The sequence below is a fragment of the Trachemys scripta genome, chromosome 17 (assembly GCF_013100865.1).
Source record: "Trachemys scripta elegans isolate TJP31775 chromosome 17, CAS_Tse_1.0, whole genome shotgun sequence".
Lineage (NCBI taxonomy): Eukaryota > Metazoa > Chordata > Testudines > Emydidae > Trachemys > Trachemys scripta.
This window is the reverse complement of record NC_048314.1, coordinates 12,250,528-12,274,456: the sequence shown is the minus strand read 5'-3', so window position 1 is coordinate 12,274,456 and position 23,929 is coordinate 12,250,528. Positions and strand designations below refer to the sequence as shown.

The window sequence follows — 23,929 nt, the reverse complement described above, 5'->3', positions numbered from 1 at the left end:
TAACCGAATCAAATAAATCTTTATATTTGCAACATATGATTTTTGAATGTCCCTTTAAGAAAATCAACAAACCTTATACATTCAAGCTATCACTGCAGAAACTGGTGTTAGTCCAAGATACCAAGCTATTAAGTTTCTGTTGTTAAAGTTCTGATCCTGCAAGACATTTAGCAGCTTTCAGAATCTGTTCCTGAACTTCTTGTACTAATCATCAGAGAAGATGACGGTGGTTTACTTAGTGCTTTGTTTTAGGGATATCACATGAAAGTCTCTCACCAGACCTTCCAGCTGTAGTGCAGTTAAGCACTGCAGATTCCTTATACAGGTATGTTTTAAAAAAAGCATTACCATCAGGTATTACTGAATTGTTTTGAGCAGGGATAGTAATTCGGCATGTTTTGCTTTATGGTGTGATGGCTGCGTGTTCATCTTACTGCAGGTTTGGGAGAAAATACAGCCTGAACTATTTATTTTGAAGTAACATAGATGATTATCTTTGAGAAGTCATGGAAGATGGGAGAGATTCCAGAAGACTGGAAAAGAGCAAATATAGTGTCCATCTATAAAAAGGGAAATAAGGACAATCCAGGGAATTACAGCCCAGTCAGCTTAACTTCTGTACCCGGAAAGATAATGGAGCAGATAATTAAACAATCAATTTGCAAACATCTAGAAGATAATAAGATGATAAGTAACAGTCAGCATGGATTTCTCTCAAACAAATCATGTCAAACCAACCTGATAGCTTTCTTTGACAGGGTAACAAGCCTTGTGGATGGTGGGAAGTGGTAGATGCGGTATATCTTGACGTTAGTAACGCTTTTGATACTATCTCGCATGATCTTCTCATAAATAAACTAGGGAAATGCAGCCTAGATGGAGCTACTATAAAGTGGGTGCAAAACTAGTTGGGAAACCACTCCCAGAGAGTAGTTATCAGTGGCTCACAGTCATGCTGGAAGGGCATAATCTTGGGGTCCCACAGGGATCAGTTCTGGGTCTGGTTCTGTTCAATATCTTCATCAATGATTTAGATAATGGCATACAGAGTACACTTATAAAGTTTGTAGATGATATCAAGCAGGGAAGGGTTGCAAGTGCTTTGGAGTTTAGGATTAAAATTCAAAATGATCTGGACAAACTGAAGAAATGGTCTGAAGTAAATAGGATGAAGTTCAATAAAGACAAATGCAAAATACTCCATTTAGGAAGGAACAATCAGTTGCACACATACAAAATGGGAAATGACTGCCTAGGAAAGAGTACTGTGGAGAGGGATCTGGTGGTCATAGTGGACCGCAAGCTAAAAATGAGTCAACAGTGTTATGCTGTTGCAAAAAAAATCAAACATCATTCTGGGATGTGTTAGCAGGAGTGTTGTAAGCAAGACACGAGAAGTAATTCTTCCGCTCTGATTAGGCCTCAATTGGAGTATTGTGTCTAGTTCTGGGCGCCACATTTCAAGAAGGATGTGAACAAATTGAAGAGAGTCCAGAGAAAAATGATTAAAGGTCTAGAAAACATGACCTATGAGGGAAGATTGAAAAAATTGGGTTTGTTTAGTCTGGAAAAGAGAAGACTGAGAGGGCATGAATCCGGTTTTCAAGTATATAAAAGGTTATTACAAGGAGGAGGAAGAAAAATTGTTTTTCTTAACCTTTGAGGATAGGACAAGAAGCAATGGGCTTAAATTTCAGCAAGGGAGGTTTAGGTTGGACATTAGGAAAAACTTCCTAACTGTCAGGGTGATTAAGTACTGGAATAAGTTGCCTAGGGAGGCTGTGGAATCTCCACCATTGGAGACTTTTAAGAGCAGATTAGACAAACACCCGTTAGGAATGGTCTAGCTAATTAGTCCTGCCACAATTGCAGGGGACTGGACTAGAATACCTCTCGAGGTTCCTTCCAGTTCTATGGTTCTATGAAAACTAATAATGCACAATTATAGCAATTTTTTGTGTTCTGGGAGCCAGTTTTTGGCCTCATATTTTGAATGTTATTCTGCCCACTATTCTTTTGTGTTTTTAGCCAAATAGTTGAAATTCAATCTACAATGTAACTTCTGCCATGCAATAATGAAAGCAATTTACATACACCTTCTCTGGAAGAATAATGAATATGAAAGCAAGCAATTATAAGAAATACATCTACATTGCAGTATGGCTATAATCCTGTTACTGTAGGTGCTCTACGAACTATGTATCTCATCAGGTTAATCAAATCTTCCACGTTTGAAGACTGCTGGTTGGCATTCCTGGGAATATTGAAAGGCTGTTTAGAGTATACAGAATTACTTGATAACTTTCAAAGTACTTATTTCAATATTTCCTCTAAATTGTGACAACTCTGACCTTGGTACCTCAATGAGAGAGAGAGAATATAAAAATGTTACATTTTGTGTATTATTTGGCTTCTTGAAATCTTTTGTACAGAACCTCTTTTCCCCCTCTTTTAAACGTTTGCATATGTTAACAGCAGCCTTAGTGCCATATTTGCATCCCTTGATAAATTTTGTTTCTTGCAGAATGAGTACATGGGGGAGAAACATTTTGATTATTTATAATCCATATATATAGAGAAGTAGTTAATATTTCTTTGCTACATCTTCCATGTATGCAAGTCTTGGTCCTGTGTGGGACAATACTGTGCGGTCATGAGCACCCTCAACTTCCATTGATTTAAATGGGTGTTGCTAGTGCTCAACACCTTATACAGTGATGCTTATGGTACATCTTGTCTGGATTTTCTTGTTTTTTGTCACAATAACTTGTTTAGTCCATAATGTAAAAAGGGGACATGAAATGACAAATGTGTTTAATGCTTTTAATACATTCTGATTATTAAAATAAGCTTTTTACCTCTTCCAAATAAAATTGTACCTTTGCATCCTTTGGTATTTGGATCTATTTTAATCGTCTTCTCAAATGTCTAGCGTTACTGGATGTGGCGGAAGATGCAGTTTCACCAACCAGAGCTCGGACCATGAAGGATTATGAAAATGTAAGTACATTTGTAATGTAAATTTAGTGACAGAGTTGGTTACTAAATCCTATGCAATGTGCTGCGAAACTGACTACTGACAGGACAGAGATGTACAATAACTTTATGGGGACCCATAAATAAATGCATGCTGACTCTAGGCTAAGACCTCAATTGGTGTCAATTAGCATAACTCCATTGAAGTCCATGATTAACACCATTTTTGAACTGTAACTTTCAAGATTGAAGCAAAATCCTCTTGTTAGGGCTAGCAAACTCCCCATCTTAGTTGCCGAATAACAGTGGGCACAGCTCCGTGTTCAAAACTCCTCCTAAAGAATAGTATTGGTGTATATCTTCACAATACAATATATGGCATTTATCTGACTTCATAATTTTACTTAAAAGGAATCAATGGCAGCCTCATATTTCAAAGAATTACTGAATGTGCATTGATTTAGGGACAGCATAATTTTTTAATGGTTGAGTGCTATCTCAATACCTTCTGCCATCAGATTTACTAGCCAAATGTGTTTGTAACGCAAATAAGGAAATGCATTTTTGACTTAACAGGCAATGTCATTTTAACTGATACACTATGTGGAACAGAATCGTACTGTTGTCAGATTCGGTTTGGAAAACTTGTTACTGGAGCTCATTGGAATATAATGAACATTTTTGTGAAAATGTGGGGGTGAGGGAGTTGCCACTTTCCCAAATGTGAGGGATTTCAACTGAATAAATTATTTAGCAGTTTTTAATAAAGTTGGCAATTTCTGATCTCTGAATGGTTGTAACATAACTAAACCCTCATATATGTTGTAGGATCTTTCTGGTATTCAAAAGATAAGACTTAATTACTTTTTAGGGCATATGATTTTAAAATGTGTAGCTGATTAAAAAGTTAGCATTGTTTGTTTGCATTTTGTAGATTGTTATGGCTGAGTGTTTATCTCCATTCTAAATCCTTCTTTCAGCTTCCTGTCCCTTTCTCAAATTCTTCTGGGCCATTCACAGGCTTGATGTCAGTCCAAACATGAATTGTTCTGGAAAGCTTTGGCAAAAGCTCTTACAAACTCCTTGTCTGTCTGACTCTCTTTTTTTGAGCCATCAAATATTAGATGGGGTAGGAATAACCTGCTTCAAACAACTGTTACTGTTTTTTGCATTCAGATCAGCTCAATATTTTAAACATAGCATGTGACTACCCAGTGAGGAATAATCACTTTGGGGTGGCTTGGTAATTTTAAAGATTCAGATTGTCCATTTCCAAGGAAAAGTGCTGTCGGAGAGTTGGGCAAACTCCATGAGATTCCCGTTGCGGAGTCTCTCCCAGATTGTTCCATGTGAGGAAAAGAGAGATGGGTTGTGTTTTCCTCCCTACAGAACAGGCACAGGATTTCCATCCTTCCTTCCTCCCTATGGTTCAGAACCCTCAAATCCTCATGGATGTTGGGTTCTGCTAGAGGCTAGGGCAATCTCTGCACGGGCCTCCATGCTGGCTCAAGGTATCCCCTTCTTAGGGGTCTTTTCTCCACTCCCAGTTCCCTGGCAGCTGCAGACCTTGTCTAGACTAGTATTTGGAAGTGTGATCTCATCATACCTTTAAATCCTAGTTTAGGCAAAGCTACAGATAATGCTTGATGTTGCTGCTTTCCATGTCGAGTGGCTGTGAAGAAAAGTTACTGTCTGCAGTGCATGCATCCTGAGGCCGCATTAACCTTTCAGTGGATTCTGTGCCGTGGCGGGAATGGTATGCTGCTCATGTGAGTGATGTCCCTGACCTGTATGAGAGAGGAAGAACAGAGCAGAGGAGGCAGTTGACCCCTGCATGGGCAGTGGGGAGATTGATGCAAAGAAGTTTCCATCTTTGTGCAGGCCCACAGGATGTTCTGAGCCCTAAGGAATTAGGGTGTTGAGTCTGAAGTTTGAACATGCATAGAAATAGGAATTTAAGTGCTTGTATGGTCTGGTTTCTTTGCAATAGAAGGAATTTTTGCACCAAGCTTGCTTTTGTGTGCAACTGGAAATGCAGTTAAATGAGTGAAAGGAAAAAGACTTTTTAACTGCGCCCTTTCCCCATTTACTTTGCCCTGGTAAGCGGAAAGGAGGAATGTCTGGTTACGTGGCTAAGGACTATTTTTTTTTTTTTGTTTTGTTTTTCTTCTCAACCATTTAACTACAGTTTTGTTGTTGGAAAATGGCCTCGGCTGGCAGGAACTGTTACTGTGCAGTGAAACCACAGCCTGTGGTGACAGATGTCATTTTGTATAAAAGTGGCTTTATGCAAAAGTGAAATTGCAGTTAAATTGAAAAGGACAAGTGCTGTTTTCCCTACTGATGCTGTCGTATGGCACCTGGCTGTATAGATCGTACTTGAATCGCAGAGTCAGCTTCTCTCAAGAAACTTGTTGGGTTTATTTCTTTTTGTTTATATTTTGAAATAAGGAAATTTAAAGAAAAATAAGTCAAAACTGGAGACTCAGAATTAAAATTCCTACAACTGTGTTAACTTGCTCACATTTTACATTATGGCTTTATTGAGCTGTCATTTTAACTGCATTATGTAATCTAAAAAGTCTGTGGGTATGACAGAATTGCCTTTGCTCTGAGTTTGTTTGGCTTTTGTGTTTTTAAGTTCTTAGTTTATTATTGCATTTTAATTGTTTGCATTTAGGATGAGATTTTCCAAAACTCTCAATATTGCCCTAGCTCTGCTCTGTGCTGCAGGTGTGATGAACGTAGGACTAGAAAAAAGTTTCACTAACATAACTTATGTTCATATGTTTTTAACTTCAGTGTCTTTATTGGCTGAGCTATTTAAAATAACGGCAACCTGGAATAATCCGCTGGCAATTTAAACAATTAAGCGATAAATATTGTTTGTAGAATTCATATATATAGTCAAACTGAACTCAGTGGGACTACTTGCTTGAGTAAAGTGGGCAGGTTTGGTCCCTCAGGGCCCAATTCTATAGCCTTCGCTTATATGAGAAATTCTTGACTTCTGAGACTACTGCAAAACAGGGTTTCTGTATCTTCGTATGCTCTAAGGCTGAAGTCCCCAAACTGTGGGGCACGCCCCCTAGGGGGGGCAGGGAGGAAAGTTTGTGGGGGGCACAGCTGGGGCCCAGTCCAGCCCCCACAGGGCTGGGGAGGGAGCACCAGCTCCACTCCTGGCCCTGGCTGCTGGGTTTGGCTCTTGGCTGAGGCTCTGCTCCTGGCCCTGGCCCCGCCCCCACCCGCAGCTGTGGCTCCGGCCTTGGTCCCTTTACCCCCATCCATGTCCCTGTTCCCAGTTCTGGCTCGGAGGGGTGTAGACAGGGGTATGGGGGGCACAAGATAAAAAGTTTGGGGACCACTGCACTAGGGCTTGGTCTTAACACAAAGTTGCGTTGGTTTAACTAAGGTGTGATGTTGCACCAGTTTAATTAAATCAATGCAACTTTGTGTGCGAATGCTTAAATTGGTTTGTGTATTCCCACAGATTTGCATTGGTCTAACTAAATTGGTGCAACAACACACCTTAGTTAAATCGGTGTGGAGTGTGTGTGTAGACAAGGTTTGGCTCTATCACTCTTCATGATCATTCATTTTGTTTTTTAGTGCTGTGGAGTGAAGACTTCCAAAGTCTGATAACGTAGATAACCTTCCTCATATTGCAGCAGTGTGTGCAGACTTTTGACCCAGTCCTGAAAACCCAGGCTCCCTTGGGTGGTCCTTACTTGTGGATGAGGCTACTCAGTGAGCAAGAACGACTCAGCCTAGAGGAAGAGATTGCATTTTTGGGCTCAGGGTTAATTATTTTTGAGGAAAAAACTCTAACTTTTACAGGCCAATCATCTTTTAAAAAATTGTATTGTTAATAATTTTTACAAGCTGCACAACACTGTCATTCTAGAGAAGCCTATATAAATATTTTATTAGTTGCTCAGTTACATATTCAGTTTCTTTCTCCAGAAAGCAGCTGGCAGGAGGCACTTGTTTTATTTGAATAAATGTTTCATGCTTGGTCTCTTAAAAAATTTAAAAGGAGACTTTCTCTTTAATGAAATCATTAACTAATATGCCTTCTTCCTATTGGGAAAGTTAAAAGTCACAATTGTTAAAGGACATACGTACAAGAAGACTTGTTTTAATACCCTGCGTGTATTTATACGCTAACAGTTGTACTGTAAAGTATGTGACTCTGTATGATAAAGCGTTTATTGGCATTTGATTGGGATGACAAGCCTTATTTGTGGCTTTGCCTCAAGATTGGTGTAGAGACATTCCAAGCTTTTACCAATAAAACCTTTATACTCCACACTTTCATGTATTTTGTTCAAGTTTCCTTTTTATAGGAAAATAACTACTACAAAAAATATTTTAAACCTAATTTTTTAAAATCCTTTTGTCTGTAAAGCCAGGCTGCTGTAATACTTGATTTGTAAGCTCTTTGGGGCTCGGGCATTCCCTTCTGGTCTGCAAAATGTCATGCTAAAATGTGTATTGTGTTTATAAAATAGTTTTTGTTTTTTTTAACTGTTTTTTCCCCTAAGGGCCAGTGTCTCATGGCCTTGGGGGAAGCTGTATCATTAGCAGTGGCGTGGGTGGAATAGATTCCTGGCTGTCCGTGGGTAAACAGAAAGCAGGTGTTTCTAGACTCAAGATACTGGCCCTTATCCAGTCCCAAATTAGTAGCAAGTGTATTACCTATTCTGGATCTTGTGCCAGTGTGGTTTCTTTGGGCGGCGGCGATAGGCAGGAGGAATTCCACATAATGGAGAAGAGGGAAAAGGTGGTGGTCTCTTTTTCTTTCTCTTTGGATCAACGTAAGGGGTGAAGCAGCTGATTTTAAAGCTGTACAGAGGTTTAGAATGTCAGAATTAGCCTAAGGGAGGGTAGTTTGGGGGCAGTGTGCATATGAGATGGTCCCACAATTCTAGTGTACTTGCAGAATATTAATTTATTACTTTTGACTAGGATGGTGTCAAGATGACTGTATGCATTTCTATTGTTGGGTAACTTTTTAAGTAGGGACTTAAAGTCTCATATCTTCATGGTCTGTTAATTTGTGATCTTTATTACTTTTTATTTGCCTTTTGCACTGTGAGGAGCTAAAACAAATACAATATCAATTTTACTTGTGAAATGTGGCATAGTTTATTTATTTCTCTTCTTAAACAGCAAATAACTGACCTGAAAAAAGAAAACTTCAACCTAAAGCTTCGTATATATTTTCTGGAGGAGCATATGCAGCAGAAATTTGATGGTCCAACTGAAGACATCTACAAAATTGTAGGTATTTAAAATCGTTGCAAGTAATTGTGTCTCTTTCCAAACATTTTCTATTGTGTGAAAAATTGATGTTCATCCTTTATTGGAAATTTTCAGTATTGCCAGTTCTTTTCACTTCAGTCTAATTATATGCAATAATAAAGGGATTAAAATGACCTTTATACAATATGAAAGATTAATTTCAGTTTTTCAGTACTAGCTAACGAACAATTAAATTATTAAAACAATAAATCAGAGCTTCCTTCTTCTCGGAAATCTTAATTTAAATAACTTGTTCTTGTGATTATTGGAGTCTTCTCATTCAGTTATATCACTGATGGTTAGTGTTCACAATGTAATCTCCCAGACCAGTCATAGCAGGAAGAAAATGAAAGGTCAAGTCTGCTACCTACACCACCTGAATGTCATACTTACATCTTCTGAATGTTAGTTATTTTTCCTGCTATGGTACTTACAGGAGACATGAAATTGACAAGAAAGTCCCTGCTTCCCTGGAGAGCTGGGCAGCTTGGTTCCCAGCTGGGAGCTGGGCCGAGAAGCCGAGGTGACTTGGGACCCTGTTCCCAGCTGGGAGCCGGGGCTGTGGGGGAGAGGGGGTGAGAAGCCCTGGGCAATTTCCCTCCTACCCCCGCTCCCTCTGGGGAATGGGCAGGTCAGAGGGGGCAGCCCACTGGGAACCTCTTAGGTCAGTGGAAGTGCTCTTGGTGAGGAAACGCACCAGCGACCCAAGGAGGGTAGTGTGGACATGCGGTGGCTGTAAGTTAATGTAATATTGGTTGACTTAGGTTTGTAGTATAGACATACCCTAAATATCTTGTGTAGGCAAAACCGCTTGTATGGCTGTGAAGAACTCAAGGTAACTGGTTTGATCGGTTTAAAAAAAATGACAGATTTTCTTGTAAATATGGTAAAAGGGAAAATAGTTTTTAATGTTGCTGTGTGACATATATACTGTGGTGTTTTAATATTATGATTTTTAAGAAGCTTTAGAGACTTTTACAAGGCTTGAAAATAGTCTCAAAATAAAGACTCTTTTGAAGGCTAAGAATCGGAAGTAATTTCCTATTTCCATCATACTCTGCACCTAATTTGTTTTTGAATTTGTTATTGCCTATTACAGGAAAATGTAATCAATATGCAGGGTTAACTTTGCATTGCATTGGCTTGTGTGGCATCTTACCTAACTTTATGTTGTAGAATATTGAGCTGAAGGTTGAGGTAGAAAGTCTGAAACGTGACCTGCAGGAGAGGGAAAAACTGCTCATCAAAGCCTCGTAAGTATGTTGTCTCTCTAAGGGTCTGCAACCTTTCTAGAACTTAGGACTGCCAAGAACTTGCCATGTATATAATGAGTCTTCTTGGTACCTTTTGTACATGAGGATCCCTGAGGATTTTTGCAAACTCATGTTTCGAAATTGCTTCACCTATCTCTGGAGTCGAATTACAGTAATTGTTTAAAAGCACAAAGGACCATTACATAGTTAGAATAGGCAGTGAAGAATATCATATCAGATTGAACCTCCAGGAGTATTTTCAGGTAGATAGAATGTAATTGCCGACATTTGGGACTGGCTTAACATCCCAACACTTGTAAAAGATGAAGATGTCCTCGGAGCTTAATGGTCACTTGCCATCAGGGCATCTGTTTTGATCTCTCATCCAAAAGATGGTATCTGAAGTGTCACTGTCAGCAGTGGCGGGACATTAGTTCAATACTGATGGAAAGTGAAACATGCCACTTCCCGTTCTTCAAACATCTAAAAAATGTGCACATTTATTATTATTATTATTATTATTTATTTTTTAAATCGGGGTTTCTAGTAAATTTGATGAGAATAAGCTCTTCCAATTGATATTATCCAGTGCATATTTAACTTGATTCTGACTTTATCAGTATGTTGTTCAGATTCTTGATTGTGAATGTTACTGTATCTATGTATAAGCTGGAAGAGATGTGTATTGTAGAAAAATTGGATGGCTTGGGAGGACTGGTAATTGGATATAAAACTCTTCACCTCCAGGTGCCTGGTTGAAAACCAATCTAGGTTGGTAGTGACTGAAAGCTGTTACTACCTAACAGTTGCTAAGTGGCATCTGTTCAGTGAATTTAGGTCTCTGTGTAGTTCACCTCACAAAGTATCAAATTGTCACTAATGAGTCCTCTTGTTGGCAGCCTGAAAGAGGCCAAGTTTCTAATGGGGCCCCGAAGACTGAATTGCCCAATTACCCTTAAATATGGTCCGTCCAGATCGTTGTCAAGGCATATGGCTGGTCAGTGTAGGGAAGCATGCACTACTGAAGCTCATGATAGGAAGCAGAATTGAGGAAAAATAATAGGTAAAGCACAATAAAGGTAGGATTGCCACTTCATTACGTAAGAAACACAAAGTCCTGAGACTTTTTAAAAAAAGACTCATTGAAAACTAGGGAAAAGAGAATTTGCGTAGGGATTTATATATATGTGTACCCTTCAACTAGTTCATTTTCTGTTGTAATGCTGCTTTCTGTAGAAATTTAACATTGCCAGAGGCTTGAGATACTATCTTGATGTTTTTAAAGCTTCAAAAAATTATCATATTTATACACTTCTACCCCAATATAACGCGACCCGATATAACACGAATTTGGATATAACACGGTAAAGCAGTGCTCCGGGGGGGGGCTGCGCAGTCCGGCGGATCAAAGCAAGTTCGATATAACGCGGTTTCTCCTATAACACGGTAAGATTTTTTTGGCTCCCGAGGACAGCGTTATATCAGGGTAGAAGTGTATATATTATCAAAGAAATGATAAACGGCTCTTTCTTATCAACTGTGTCAAGACTTGTGTGGAGAACTCTCATTGCTTTACATCAAGCAGAGACAATACCCCAATCATTGTTCTATAAATGTAGACATTTATATTTAATCCGTAAAGTAACATGCAGGTACCTTGGAATCCTTTTGCCTATATAATCTGCGTGCCCATGCTTTAAGTGCGTCATACTGTGCAACCATAATCTGATCATGCTAGTACAGTGTCTGTCACCTATGTAAAAACAGGAAAGCTGCCCAATTACCTTGTTATTTCTCAAAAGTACAAGCACTAATTATGAGCATGATCCGCACTCTTTTTTTTTGTTTTTAACGTGGAGATTTCTACATCTTGTTCCCGCAGTAAAGCGGTTGAAAGCTTGGCTCAAGGCGGTGATGCTGAAATACAGCGCGTGAAAGAAGAGGCTCATAAGAAAGTACAACAAGTGGAAGAAATTCTCACCAGCAGAATAAACCTTTTGGAAGAGGCAAGTCTCCAATATTGAAGAGTAATTGAATTAGTTATTGACTCTGCTGTGCAGAGCTCCCTAGTGCCTTTATGCTCTCAGCTGAGATATTTAGCGTTGTGACCTGCTTAAATGCTGCTTTCAGAGCCGCTGTTTCAGCTTCACTGGAAAAATAGCCAGAATAAAAATAGAATAAATGCCATGAATGGGGAAGCTTTGTCAAATATTATGAAATCTCGGAATGTGGAAGATGGGCAGAGCCCTATGAAGTACTTACTCCTCTAGTGGATGTTTGGGTTTGTTTAGAACAAGGCATATTATCTCCTCATTGGGGTTGGGGAGTCCATCTCTTGCAAGGTAGGCTTTTGCAGGAGAGGTGAAAGGTTATCCGTGATACTTGGGGTAATGGGGAATTGGGTTTTGAAAGGTCTTGCCAGCAAGGTCTCTGCTTTGTTAGGAAAGTGAAACCATGCTGCAAGAGGTGGTGTCATTCCACAGGCCCCATAACTGGTGTTAGAGACCTTTATATACCAGTATGAGTCTGTGACATGGGGACTTCTAAAGTCTGTGCTCAGTATATGTGACTGAGTTGTGACAGGTCATCTGCAATACCTATTTCTGGAAAGATGGATTGAGAAGTACTTTCTTGAATTTCACTCACTCGTCTTCCACTCCAGTATCTGCTTTGGTGCTGGTGGGAATTGGATTATGACATCCCATCTGCCAGGTGTTGACTGCAGCAGGAGTCTGGTAGCACATTAATTTGTGTGTCTCTGAGAAGGTATCTTAGCAAAACTTTCTTGAACTCCTCTGGCAGTGACAGGTTACCTCTGCCAAATACTGGTCATTGATATGGTTCTGAAGGATTAACAAGGGGCTTGCCCAAGTGTTCCCAACTAACTTATGATAAAACCTGCGGTTCTGGGACATGTGCTCACAGCTGAGTGGCCAGATATTGGGAGCTCTCAGATAGTCCATCCCCTCCCACCCCCCAAACAAAAATGCTTTCTCATCATCAAGAAGGGAGGCAGAACCACTCAGCAAACAAATTTATATTAAGTGCCCTTTGCTGGAAATGCATGTACCTAGTTCCAGAAATATATATACAGCATATATTGATAACATATCACAACCTGGAACTTGTATAATTTGTCCAGGGGGGTGAGATTTTGTGTGTGGGTGCGGGTTCCTTCTCTGAGAAAAGATTTCCCAAAAGATGTATACTTGGTGCAGTCTGACATGTTCCAAAGGTATGCTCTCCCACTCAGGAAAAAAGAGATACTTTAAGAGGAATTGTTATGAGCTTCAGGATTGTGTTCTCTGTTAGGATGATGTAGCGGTATCCCTAGAGGGGGAGAGCTCCTTCAGAGGGATAGCAGCCACTCCAACCTTCCCTTTAGTTTGCTGGAATCTTAACATTTGTATTCTCAGAGAGTTCTTTTGCACTTTGCTGGTGTTATTAACTTAATGTCAGTGGATGGAGAGAATCCTCTCAGTGCCAAAGAGATCCATCAGACCATTGTTTGCCTAGAACTTCATCAGACAGAAGATTGGCAAATATTCTAATATCAAGGTTATTTTAGTGTTTTCATACAACTTGGAAAGAATAGTGTGGGCCTCTGAGGTTAATTTTCTTTATGCTTCTGAATCAGACAAACATAGGAATATTATTAGTGATATGTTTATATGACACCATAAGTTTACATAGCTTCAAAGGACATAGCCAAGCCATGTTCTCTGTCCTGAAGAGGTTTTGATTTAAAAGTAAACACACACAAGACACAAAACAACTTTTCAGGCGTGGACGGGTCTGAGCATTACTAATGATAAAGGATTTCCTAAAGAGGCGCTTTTTTTGTTTGTTTGTTTAAATAGCAGCGAATTGAAGACGAGTTTACTTGGCAGATAACAGGGAGACTGTTCTGGGCATAGGGAGAAATGCTCACAGAAGGCACAAAGGCGAGAATGGGGGGAGTAAGGAAGATTGAGAAGTACATAGGGAGACAAAGACAGTGTTGTCTTTGGCTACAGGATATGTTAGAAAGTAGTCCAGCCGTTTGGTTATTTTCAACATAACCACTAAGATCAGTTGCTTCATGTACTCTGGGAGAGTATATATTCTCTTTATCACAGCCAACGTCCTCAGAAAATTCCTGAAGAATTTGGTGAGAATTTAACAGATCTTGCCTATGTTTTGGTTGGTGTTGGGGAGAAAATTCTCTCTGTGGACAGTGTGTGTTGATAGCAGTTCTTGATGAATACTGCGGACAATATATATTGGAAAGGGTACTTTTTGCTTCCATCATAGCTATGAATATCGATTTGATTTTTTACAGAGTAAAACATCTCCTTGATTTAACATCGCCTTGATTTTGATTGTAAATATTTATTTCTCAAGTTCAAGAGTTGTAGGATAAGCCTGCATTGTCTGGTGGAAAAAGCAAAGCACGTCAGTTGGGAGAACTCCGTTCTGTTTCCAGGTCCGCTACATACTTGTTGCAAGTCTCTTCACCTCTCTATACCTAATTTTCTTTATCTGTAAAATGCAGATTGTATACTCATTACTCACGGGTGCATGTTGAGGGTTCATTCATTAATGTTTATAGAGCACTTGCAGATCTTAGTGAAGGGTGAACTAGAGGTGCAAAATATGTTAAGGATGTTAAACTTACTTAATGATTGACCATATACAATGTTGGGAAGGGAAATGTAGCATGGAAGAACTTGCTGAACATTTTGTTTTAATGTTCCAATGCATTATGCTTGTTTATTTTGAGTACAGAATCTTAAAGCTGCCCAAGAAGAAGTGGAAAAAGCCTTTGCAATGACAGAGAGGGAGAAAGTTCTAAGAATGGCTGTCGAACAAAAACTCTCTGGAGTTACAAATACACATCTGAAGGAGCTGGATAGTATTACAGAACTGCCAGAAAAAGACAGGTCAGACTTCTATTGGTAATCCTTTTAACTAATGGAAAATGTTAATTGTTAAAAGGTGATAAAAACAAACCAGTCAATATGAAATAGATTTTAAGGGCTTGATCCTACCCTCAGATGTATCTGAGATCCAGGAGCATTAATACAAGTGTTGTAAAATGAGCTGTTGATCAAACACAGCAACCAGTGTTACAAGCTACATGTTTCATAGGAAAATTGAGCCTTAAATGTGGTCTGAAAATGAAGAGTGGGTAAGGGCATGTGACCTAGAAACGCATGCCCTGCTTTAAAGCATGTTCGTGGCCACATTGCTTTTTATCTGTGTGCAAGAATAATATGCTTATTGAGCCATTGCTGAAGGGGGGAAGGGGGCTATGATTTGTAGGTTTGTACCCATTTCCTCCTTTCATAGTGTTCAGATGCTATTCAATCCCATTGACCTGTCCATTGAGGTTAGTAATTCTAGCAGAAACAGAAAATATTGTGCAGCAATTTGGACTGTAAATACTTTGGTTATTTTTTGGAGGTCTTTGAATTGATGGGAGATGAAAAGTGCCTGAATCATGAGTTGGTGACCATGAGGCAATGTGAACGTGCGGACAATTTGGGGGGATGGGGGAGGGAGGGAGGGAGGAAGGAATATCCGGTTCTGTGCATTTTTCCTCTTCAGAATTAAAATGTCAGAGGTTCTGTGAATATCTGTGATAAAAATGTATATCTAGTCAGCAGAGGTCCCGGGAAAAGTTTTCAATTGTCAGTGAGAGTCTAGGGGAGCTCTTAAACTCTGTCTTCATGGGCTTAACTGTAAAGAATGTCTCTTCTGATTCTTGGATGCTAAACTGCACAGTTGGTCCACACTACTAACAGGTGGAAGGTTACATTTGTCTGAGTCCTTTAACTTCCTATGTTTGTTCTTGGAGTAGTGTCTAAAACAGACTACTGGACTAGTGGCAGGTTTAGGTGTGATATTTCATAAATTGTCAGATATAAATGTTTTATACAGTTGGAAAATTGTGAATCCAAACTCTCTAGTGGCATAAGTCATTCACTTGCCCTAATAAGTCTTGATACTTTACCTTAAATCATGCTGTACTGAATACTATGTTGCTTCTGCTTCCCCCCGGCCCTCCCAACTTCAAATCCATCATGATTTTACCAGCTACTGTCCTGAATCCCTTGACCTGGAAACAAATGCTTGATAATTCCTGAGATGTTCAAATCGAGTAAAGCACTAATTTCTAACTGTAGTAGCTTCTGTGAGAGCAGCTGCTAAAGTGTGGGAGAACAAGGTAATCAGAATGTCTCAATTTTTATGGTCCAGTATTGCATTGATCTACCAGGGATAGATGCTTGGATGCTGGATCAGCACAAATACTTTCGGGCATAGAAAACTTGAGAACTAATGGAGAAAGTTTACTGTAAGGGCTGAAATATTCTCTGTGCATGGGTTTGGCAATGTAAGAGTCTAGGAACTTCAGTCTTGAATTATAACCACAACTCTGAGGATACATTTCAAAGTGTTATTCCACCAAACACTGGTGGTGATCCACTGCTTTTGCTACACAGCAGTGGATCTCCAGCTCTTAGTCTGCAGACCACTTCATTGGAGAATGCATCTGTTGGACCTACCTGTACTCCCAATCCCTCCATTATTTGATCAAAAGATTTTATTTTGTAGATTATCAGGAAGACCTCTGTGGACTCCTGGTGGTCCATGGACAGTGGTTTTGGAACTGCTGTTAAATGGGGCTGAAAATTCAACTGTGTTGTGTTTTTTATTTTATTTTTTATTTTATTAAATCAGTAGAAGCAAGTTAGATGCAATACAAGCACTTGAGTAAGGAAGGGACTATCACTGACATTTGTCATCACATTCTGTGCAAAGACATTAGGACTCTAATATGTGCTCTAGCTTACATACTTCCTTCCAGTTATATTTTAATCTATACGTGTTCTACCATTCATTACTTTGTGTGTGTAATATGGAAATTGGTAGGAAGTTGTCTGTACTGATGACTCTTAAATATTAGAGAGCATTTAGATACAGCACTGTTCATGTGGAAAACGTTAGGATGAAAGGGTTAAGCATTTTACTTTCTTACCAGTACTTGAGGAGAGTATTGTTCCTAAAAAATAAAAATTAATTTGATTCTATTAGTTGCTTGCTTTAAATGTTCTGGTTACTATGGAGGGAAAGAGAGGGGTTGGTAATTTGAGAGTGCTTTCCAAAATGTTACCAGTGCTGTTTGTCCTACGGGAGGCCTCCCATAAAATCTACCGCAATGGTTTGGTATTTAGTTTTAGACGATGCAAAATTAATATCCACATCTTTGTAATTTTTTAGACTTATAGAGCAACTGACTCTGTCTCTGAAAAGTAAAGAAGCTATAATTCAGCACCTTGAGGAGGAAAAGTCTCAAAGTGAATCTTGTGATGGGAACTTACCTGCAGAAAAAATCCGAGAACTTACTGTTGCTTTGAGGCATGAAAAAGATAGTGAGATAGAGGTGAGGAAACTGACTGAAAATCTGACTGTTACAAATCTCCCATGGTTAGGTTTTAAGGATAACTGTAAGTAAGTGACTTAAGCTAACTTTTTAGAGGCCTCCTCCATCCCAAATTCCTTTCATTGGTCACCTTGTAGGTTTGGCAGCCATTGTTGAGCACTACTACACTTCATGCTTTTCATTGTTTAGATGTCACATCAGAGTTTTTTTTTCATTTTTGGGTGGTAACTTTGTTTTCTACACAATTCTGTAACACCTAATATATCACTGTCTCATAACAGAAATCCAGAAATAATCTGCTAGATGTTTTGAGCTGAAGCCAATAGGCATGTAATTCTTATTAAGGCTTTCCCCCTTAATAGAGAACTTTCCTTATGTGATACAGAATATCACATGAAAGTTAAAATGATCTCTTCACTGCTGTGATCTGCATGGGAGGCTTTGATAGTAGAGGTAGGCCTAACCAGGTCTCATGGAAATAGAGAAGGCCAACCCCCAAATTCTGCAGAGGGAACTATCTACCAGTCACCTGTCTATTTTACGTGCCTTGTGGAGAAAGTCAAACATTATCTTGAATATTGGAAAACAGAAGCAAGTCTTAAGGCTAGTTTGAGGTCTTCAGGGCTCTCCTCAAACCATAAATGAGGATTGATGGTAGACTCCAAATGATAAATAATGGAAGCTGTCAAGCTTCTAAGAAATGTTATCCTTGGTAGGTTTTGGGTTTTTCTGCTCAAGATAGTGTCTTATGTTCCAATCAATATAAAACAGTACCTTTCCCTCCTTTCGGCCCTAAATCAAAAAATAGAAAGGAGAGCACTTTTAGACTCAGTCTGAGCAGTGGACTTAAAAGTTCAGAAGAGCTCTAGCTCTTTATAGAAACTCATTGAAAGGATTGAAACCTTCAGAAAATCTACCCTGGCTTGATTTGATCAGGAATATCATTTTTGAGGTTCATCAGGCTTAACATAGTTCTTTTAAAATCAGTTTATGGCATGAGGGCCAAAATCAGTTCCTTTATTATTAGGTGACCATGGCTATATCCACCTTAGAAACAGTATTCTTTTCTCAGGGTGTAATAGTGATGAGAGAGATTTGACTAGTATTACTGGTACAATAAATAACCTTTACTGCACTGTCCTCTTAAAGCAGTGGTTCTCAAACTTTTGCACTGGTGACCCCTTTCAAATAGCAAGCCTCTCAGTGCGACCCCCCTCCCCCCCATATAAATTAAAAACACTTTTTAATATATTTAACACCATTATAAATGCTGGATTCAAAGCGGGGTTTCGGGTGGAGGCTAACAGCTCGCGACCCCCCCATATAATAACCTTGTGACCCCCTGAGGGGTCCCGACCCCCAGTTTGAGAACCCCTGTCTTAAAGATATGTAAAAGTATAAGTTGCTGCTGCTTATCTCTCTCTTTTCTGGGGGGAAATTACCCCCCAAAAAGTCTTACTTAAAATGGATCAGTTTTTAGTAAATCGACTTTATAAGTGTGCCCTGCTGTCATAGATAACTGCCCCTTTAAAAATGCATTTTTTTAACTTGTCAAGCAGAGTTGTCATGTGTCATCAAGGAACATGGCTTTCTTTAGTTTTCCATAGTACAATTCTGTAGAAAGATCTCATGTGGGAGAGTTGTTTTCTAGATGTCTACAATATAGTTTTGTCATAATGTTGGAGTCCTATAACTATACATTTTATTAACTAACTTGGTTTGGAGGCATACTTCTATTAACAAGCTCCAAAAGAAAGTCTGTATATGAAGTACTAACGGTCTAATTTTTAATAATTAATGATGGTACCCAAAAGCTTAAAGTATTTTTACTTCAGAGTGACAACTATTCTGTTCTTATAGGCTATTAAAATGGAACTTAGAAATGAGAAAAATTGCTTTGAAAAAAAAATCCAGGTATGTTTAAAACTTGTTTCTCTTTGAACATTTATAACATATATGTTGGGGAGTCTTTTTTTTCTCGTATGTGTTCTTAGACGTAAAGAGTTAGTAATTCAAATTGGATTAAGGCAGAACCTTTGGCAAAATTTCTTTTGTTATATTAGGAGACAGTTTATTTCCAAACAGCAAAGTAGATAGTATGCTTGATACTCATGCCCATCCCAGTAGATCAGCTTTCCTGCCTCATATTCCTGTCACAGATCTGTAAGGAGACATCTTAGAGTTGGTCTATAGTCTGCTTTAATAGTTTGACTAATGAGATGTAAGAACTGCATGAGCTAGTGCATTTAATACATAATGTGCATTTATGGTGTATTTTAGTATGAACTTTTTAACTTAGTGCAACCTAATGTAATCTATTTAGTCTCTTCAAGAAGAACTACGAGAGAGGGAGAATGAGCTTAGCGTTGAAAAGAAAAATGGTTTGAAAAGGGATAAAACCATTCAAGGTCTAACTCTTGCATTAAAAACAAAGGAAAAAGAGGTATGTTGATTGTATGTTTCTGGTTAGAAGTATCCAGGTAATTTAGGAATTAATCCATCTGAAGCCACTGTCTTTCAGTTGATTTGAGTAGGCCTTGGAGCAGGCCAGTAGTGCAGATCCAAACAGTTCTGTGGAAGACTGTAGGTCATGTTTGCTACTTGAAATCCGAGTGTGATAGCTGGAGTTTTGATATTTGGGCCATGGAAAAAAGATACATGACTGAACTGATACACTTGCTCTTGAGAGATGGGAAGAGAGAGCTTCTTACTGAATCCTCAGAAGCAATTGTAGAGCTGGCAGAAAGTCACAAGCTATAATACCTTATGTGTGGTGAGAATGAGCTTAATATTAACAAAAGCCAGGGTAGTGGGGGGCCACATTCAAATGAAGGTCAGATATTTGTGGAACATTGTGGACATATAGCACAAGTTATTGAACTTATATGTATAGTTATTGTACTGCTTTCTTTACATACAAAGCTCAGTTGGGCATTCAGTGTTTTATGAAGTTTTTTTTTTTTTTTTATGTTTGGGTGAATAAACAATTTGATAGTTTATTATCCAGCTCTGCCCATTTAGAAAGATCTTTGTTTTGATACTGTCACTTTTTTGATACTTGTATTCATGCATCCATGAGTATTTCTTTTGTCTGAAGAATGAAGAACTTAATTCTGAAATTGAAGAACTAAATGTTTCATTGGCTAAGGCAAGAGAGGCCACACACAAAGCTCAGATCCAGAAATTCAAGGTAAGATACAAACAATTTCAATTGCTTTTCAATATTTTCATGCAGAAGGTGCACTGGGTGAGGAAACTAAAACTAATTTAAAATGTTTAATTGTTCTAATTGTTAAGCAAATTGCCTAAAGTAATTCAGTTTAAATTATGGAACACTGAAAGTACAGCTGTCTCATTACTATCTTGTTCCTCAATTCTTTTTCTTAATAGCAATTGTGAGAATGCATAATTAAATTAAAAAGAGTCATCTTTAAATGTAAAATAAGAATAGATTTTCATAAATTTCCAATATTATGGAGGCATGGATAGAAACTCCATTTTTTAGGTGTTGTAGAGCTTTCTTACTTAGTGTAGGAAGAAAAAAAACACTAGCTTTGGTAAACTCCAGTGATCAGTTTAAATTTGTTGATGATCTCACAAGAGTTGAATAAAAATGTACTGCATGTGTTGACACTAGTCTGGACCATGCCAGGGAAGATAGAGGCCACTCAAATTCTTTCCTCTCAAATCTCAACTGGTGGTGCTGGGTAACTTCTCATCCACTACAGAAGTCTTTCTTGAGGGTTTTTGAAGAGTTCTTTTGTTGTTTCTTCTCTTCGCGTATATGAGACCACTTGGGAAGATAGTGAAAGATTTTGAGCTGCATTGCCATAAGTGTGGTGACGGCACACAGCTGTCTCCTTTTCATTAGCAGACTAGGAGTGGGTGTGTGAGACTTGGTGTTTTTGTTTTTATTTTGTTTTTTGTAATAGGTGTGAAATGTTTATTTTAGAACAGTGGAATGTTTGTAATAAAACAGTGGACGTTAATAACTTCCATGTGTGCAGAGGAGAAAAGGACTTTGTTAGTTCGTGCAATATAAAGGGCTCATTTTATGGAACAGGAGGCCTTTTGTAAAATGAATATTGGACTTCAAAATAGTTCACAGAACCAAAAATCACATCTTATCTTTTATGTTTGTGCATTTCTCTTCAATCCAAAAACTAATAAAACACAGATTCCCAAAGTGAGTAACTAAAATAACACTCACTCATTTAAAAACAGAAAATGATGTTCCGTCATGAGGTTCCTTCTCTTCCTGATCTCTGTGGAAAGAGACGCAGGAGTGTTATATGTGCTAATGTATGTGCACCAAAGCTACTGAGATATGTCTACACAGCAAAGACAAACCTGTGGCTTGAGCTTGCTTGGGCTCTGGGACTCTTCCATTCCGCAGGGTCCTAGAGCCCAGACGCTATCCCAAGCCCAGAAGTCTACACAGCAATGAAACGGTTCTGCAGCCTGGGTCCCATGTGCCTGAGTCAACAGCCATGGGCCAGCCATGGGCTTTTCTTTGCTTTGTAGATATACCCTGAACGGCCTGAATCTTAGTGGCTGCTGGCATTTTTGCTTTGAATTGAATTGAAGCAGTCACAATCTAATGAAACAGGAGCTTTTAGCTCAAAAATTAGTATTGCTTTATAAATTGATCTCGGAAATGAAAAAAAGTTTAAAATAAAAAAGCAACACACTAAACTTGGTGTAAATATAAACTGTTATCCCCAGTTCTGTAACAAATAGCTTTTGGCCTCTGAATGGATATATGGCTTACATGTTGGAACCCTTTCAGTTTTACACCAGTAGAGTCCCATTTAGTGAAATACAGTCCGTCCACCCTTCCTTTTATAACTTTGGTCTTGTGAAGGGTGTTAGTTTTATAAAGTTGAAAACTAAACTCTCCTGTCTGCAGAACCAACGTAGCATGGTGGGTGGCAAAGCGAACCTTTCCCCTCATTATCTTGCCAGTTAATTTCAACACTGCGGTGAAGGGACCTCTGCTCTGGGTCAGTCAGTAAATCAAGCTGCATGGCCCATTCCTTCATTATCATTTCTGCTGTGATCATTACAAGGAGGCCAACTACAGTGGTTTATATGATCTGAAGTGAACAGCGACTGCCTTCCAGTTGATATGCACAACATGCTTAAGACTTGGTCACCACTGATAGCCTGGATGTGAAAAACTTTATGTACTATTATCACTTCCAAAAGCCCCAAATTATTCTCATTTTCACTCTAGACTCCTTTGCAGTTCAACTTTTATTGTCTAAACTTTAAGTTACCGAATTACTTGTTAGCCCAACCTGGATCTCATTGAAGGCCTTTATTACACTGAAAATTATCGTAATTACCCCAAAGAAGGTAATGTTCCTATGCTATTTGGATAATTGATATTGCACTGAATTTTGCAAGTTGAATGAAATGTTGGAGGGAGAAAGGGGAAGAAAAATAGGCAGGAGTGTAGACTTCTGAGCTTCATAAAGCACATGTACAGATGATGAATGCTGCTTTCTCTTCTAGGGTGCTGAGGATTATCAAGCTCTCTTGATGGAAAAAGAAACCCTCCTCGCAGAGCTGCGTTCCGAAAACCTTACAAAAGATACAGAGAACCGTAAACTACAAAGGAGGATTAAAAGGACTGATCAAGAGCTAAATGATTTGACTCTAGAGAGAGAGAAAATGGAGAGAGAACTGGATGAAGCACAACTACAGAAGAGTAGAGGCGACAAAACCATTAATGTTGTTATCACATTTTTCTCTTTTTTTTTTTTTTTAAATAGTGGATGAAGTTTAATCTAGCATGTCTTTCCTTTCTAATATATTCACTTCTGCGCTCTAAATTTCAGTTGAATCGTTTTGAAAGTTAAATGCAAGTGTCCAAAGTCAGTCTTCAGGACGATATGGCTGAGAGGATTAAGACAAGTTTTGGGGGTGTATCTTTTAAGTTGTTCTAACTGACTGGGGCATGTTCTTCAGATCTTATTTTTAATTAAAGCCCTCTGGTTGAGTCCTATATAAAATCAGTAAATAAGTGGTAAATGGAAAAAAGTTAATTTTTAGACAGTCTCTCAATCTTCCTGTAGGTAGAATCTCTAATTTTTCTAGTAGTGTACATTTATGATAATTTTGTCGTATCTGTCAGGCTACATATTTTGTAAATTATCTTAAATTACACTACTCTAATTTAAACTATTTTCTTTCCAGCCCTGTTATAGTATAATAGCAAATTATTTAAGGGTTACAACCTTGAGCTGAATTCTTGCTTGTTTTTACCATCCCATCTTGTTCTCTGTAAATTCTGTACTTTTTAATTTCCGTTTCTATTTGTAAAAATCTCATTAACAAAGGATTGGCTGCTCACAATCCAAAACAAGCCTTAAGTGCTGTGTCTGTTTGTTAATTTCTCTGCAGCTCTCTACTTTAGGACCTTTCACCTTGCTTTCCTGTCTAGACTAGCACATTCTGTTTCAGAAAGCAAGGCTCCTGCAACAAAGTGAAAGAACAGGTTTCCATCTTTCCTTATTTTGAGTAAAAGCTGTGCCTCGTGCTGCGTGCCTAGCTTAAAGCACAACTTTGTCTACTTGTGTGTCTGCTCATGTGGATTTTATTTTAATCTTCTCACCTGCTGCTTCAGTGAGGGCTGGTTTGTTCTGACAACAGCAGGAACAAAGGGGTTGAGCTTTCTCCATTGGGCATGGTCAACTCATAAAAATCCCTATTGCTGCCTTTCAGCAAGGACTGACCTTGAGCCATGTTGAATTACACAGAAGACGGAATGAGCTTGCATCTGTAGACAAAAAAGATTGCACAGACAGACTGAACTCTGTTTATTATTAAAGGGTGTATAGTTACATAGTGACAGGCTAGTCATATGAAGGTGTCAATGAGGTTATGCTCTGTATTCGAGCAGCTTCTGCCACTGTTAAATGTTCTCGGCTGGGGGCACTGTACTCCAATTATTAAAGGCCTCTCA

General features: G+C 38.7%; 1 protein-coding gene across 8 annotated transcripts in view; it reads left to right on the top strand.

Annotated features, from left to right (window-relative positions):
- CDK5RAP2 (CDK5 regulatory subunit associated protein 2) overlaps positions 1-23,929 on the top strand; it is a 101,860-nt gene that overhangs the window by 1,324 nt on the left and 76,607 nt on the right. For all 8 annotated transcript variants that reach the window (XM_034793351.1, XM_034793353.1, XM_034793354.1 and 5 more), the window contains exons 3-12: positions 2,933-3,000; positions 8,149-8,259; positions 9,457-9,533; positions 11,416-11,539; positions 14,301-14,455; positions 16,797-16,959; positions 18,820-18,873; positions 19,283-19,402; positions 20,057-20,149; positions 22,477-22,695. In XM_034793351.1, the coding sequence (XP_034649242.1) occupies positions 2,933-3,000; positions 8,149-8,259; positions 9,457-9,533; positions 11,416-11,539; positions 14,301-14,455; positions 16,797-16,959; positions 18,820-18,873; positions 19,283-19,402; positions 20,057-20,149; positions 22,477-22,695 (1,184 nt within the window). The remainder of the gene's footprint in view (positions 1-2,932; positions 3,001-8,148; positions 8,260-9,456; positions 9,534-11,415; positions 11,540-14,300; positions 14,456-16,796; positions 16,960-18,819; positions 18,874-19,282; positions 19,403-20,056; positions 20,150-22,476; positions 22,696-23,929) is intronic.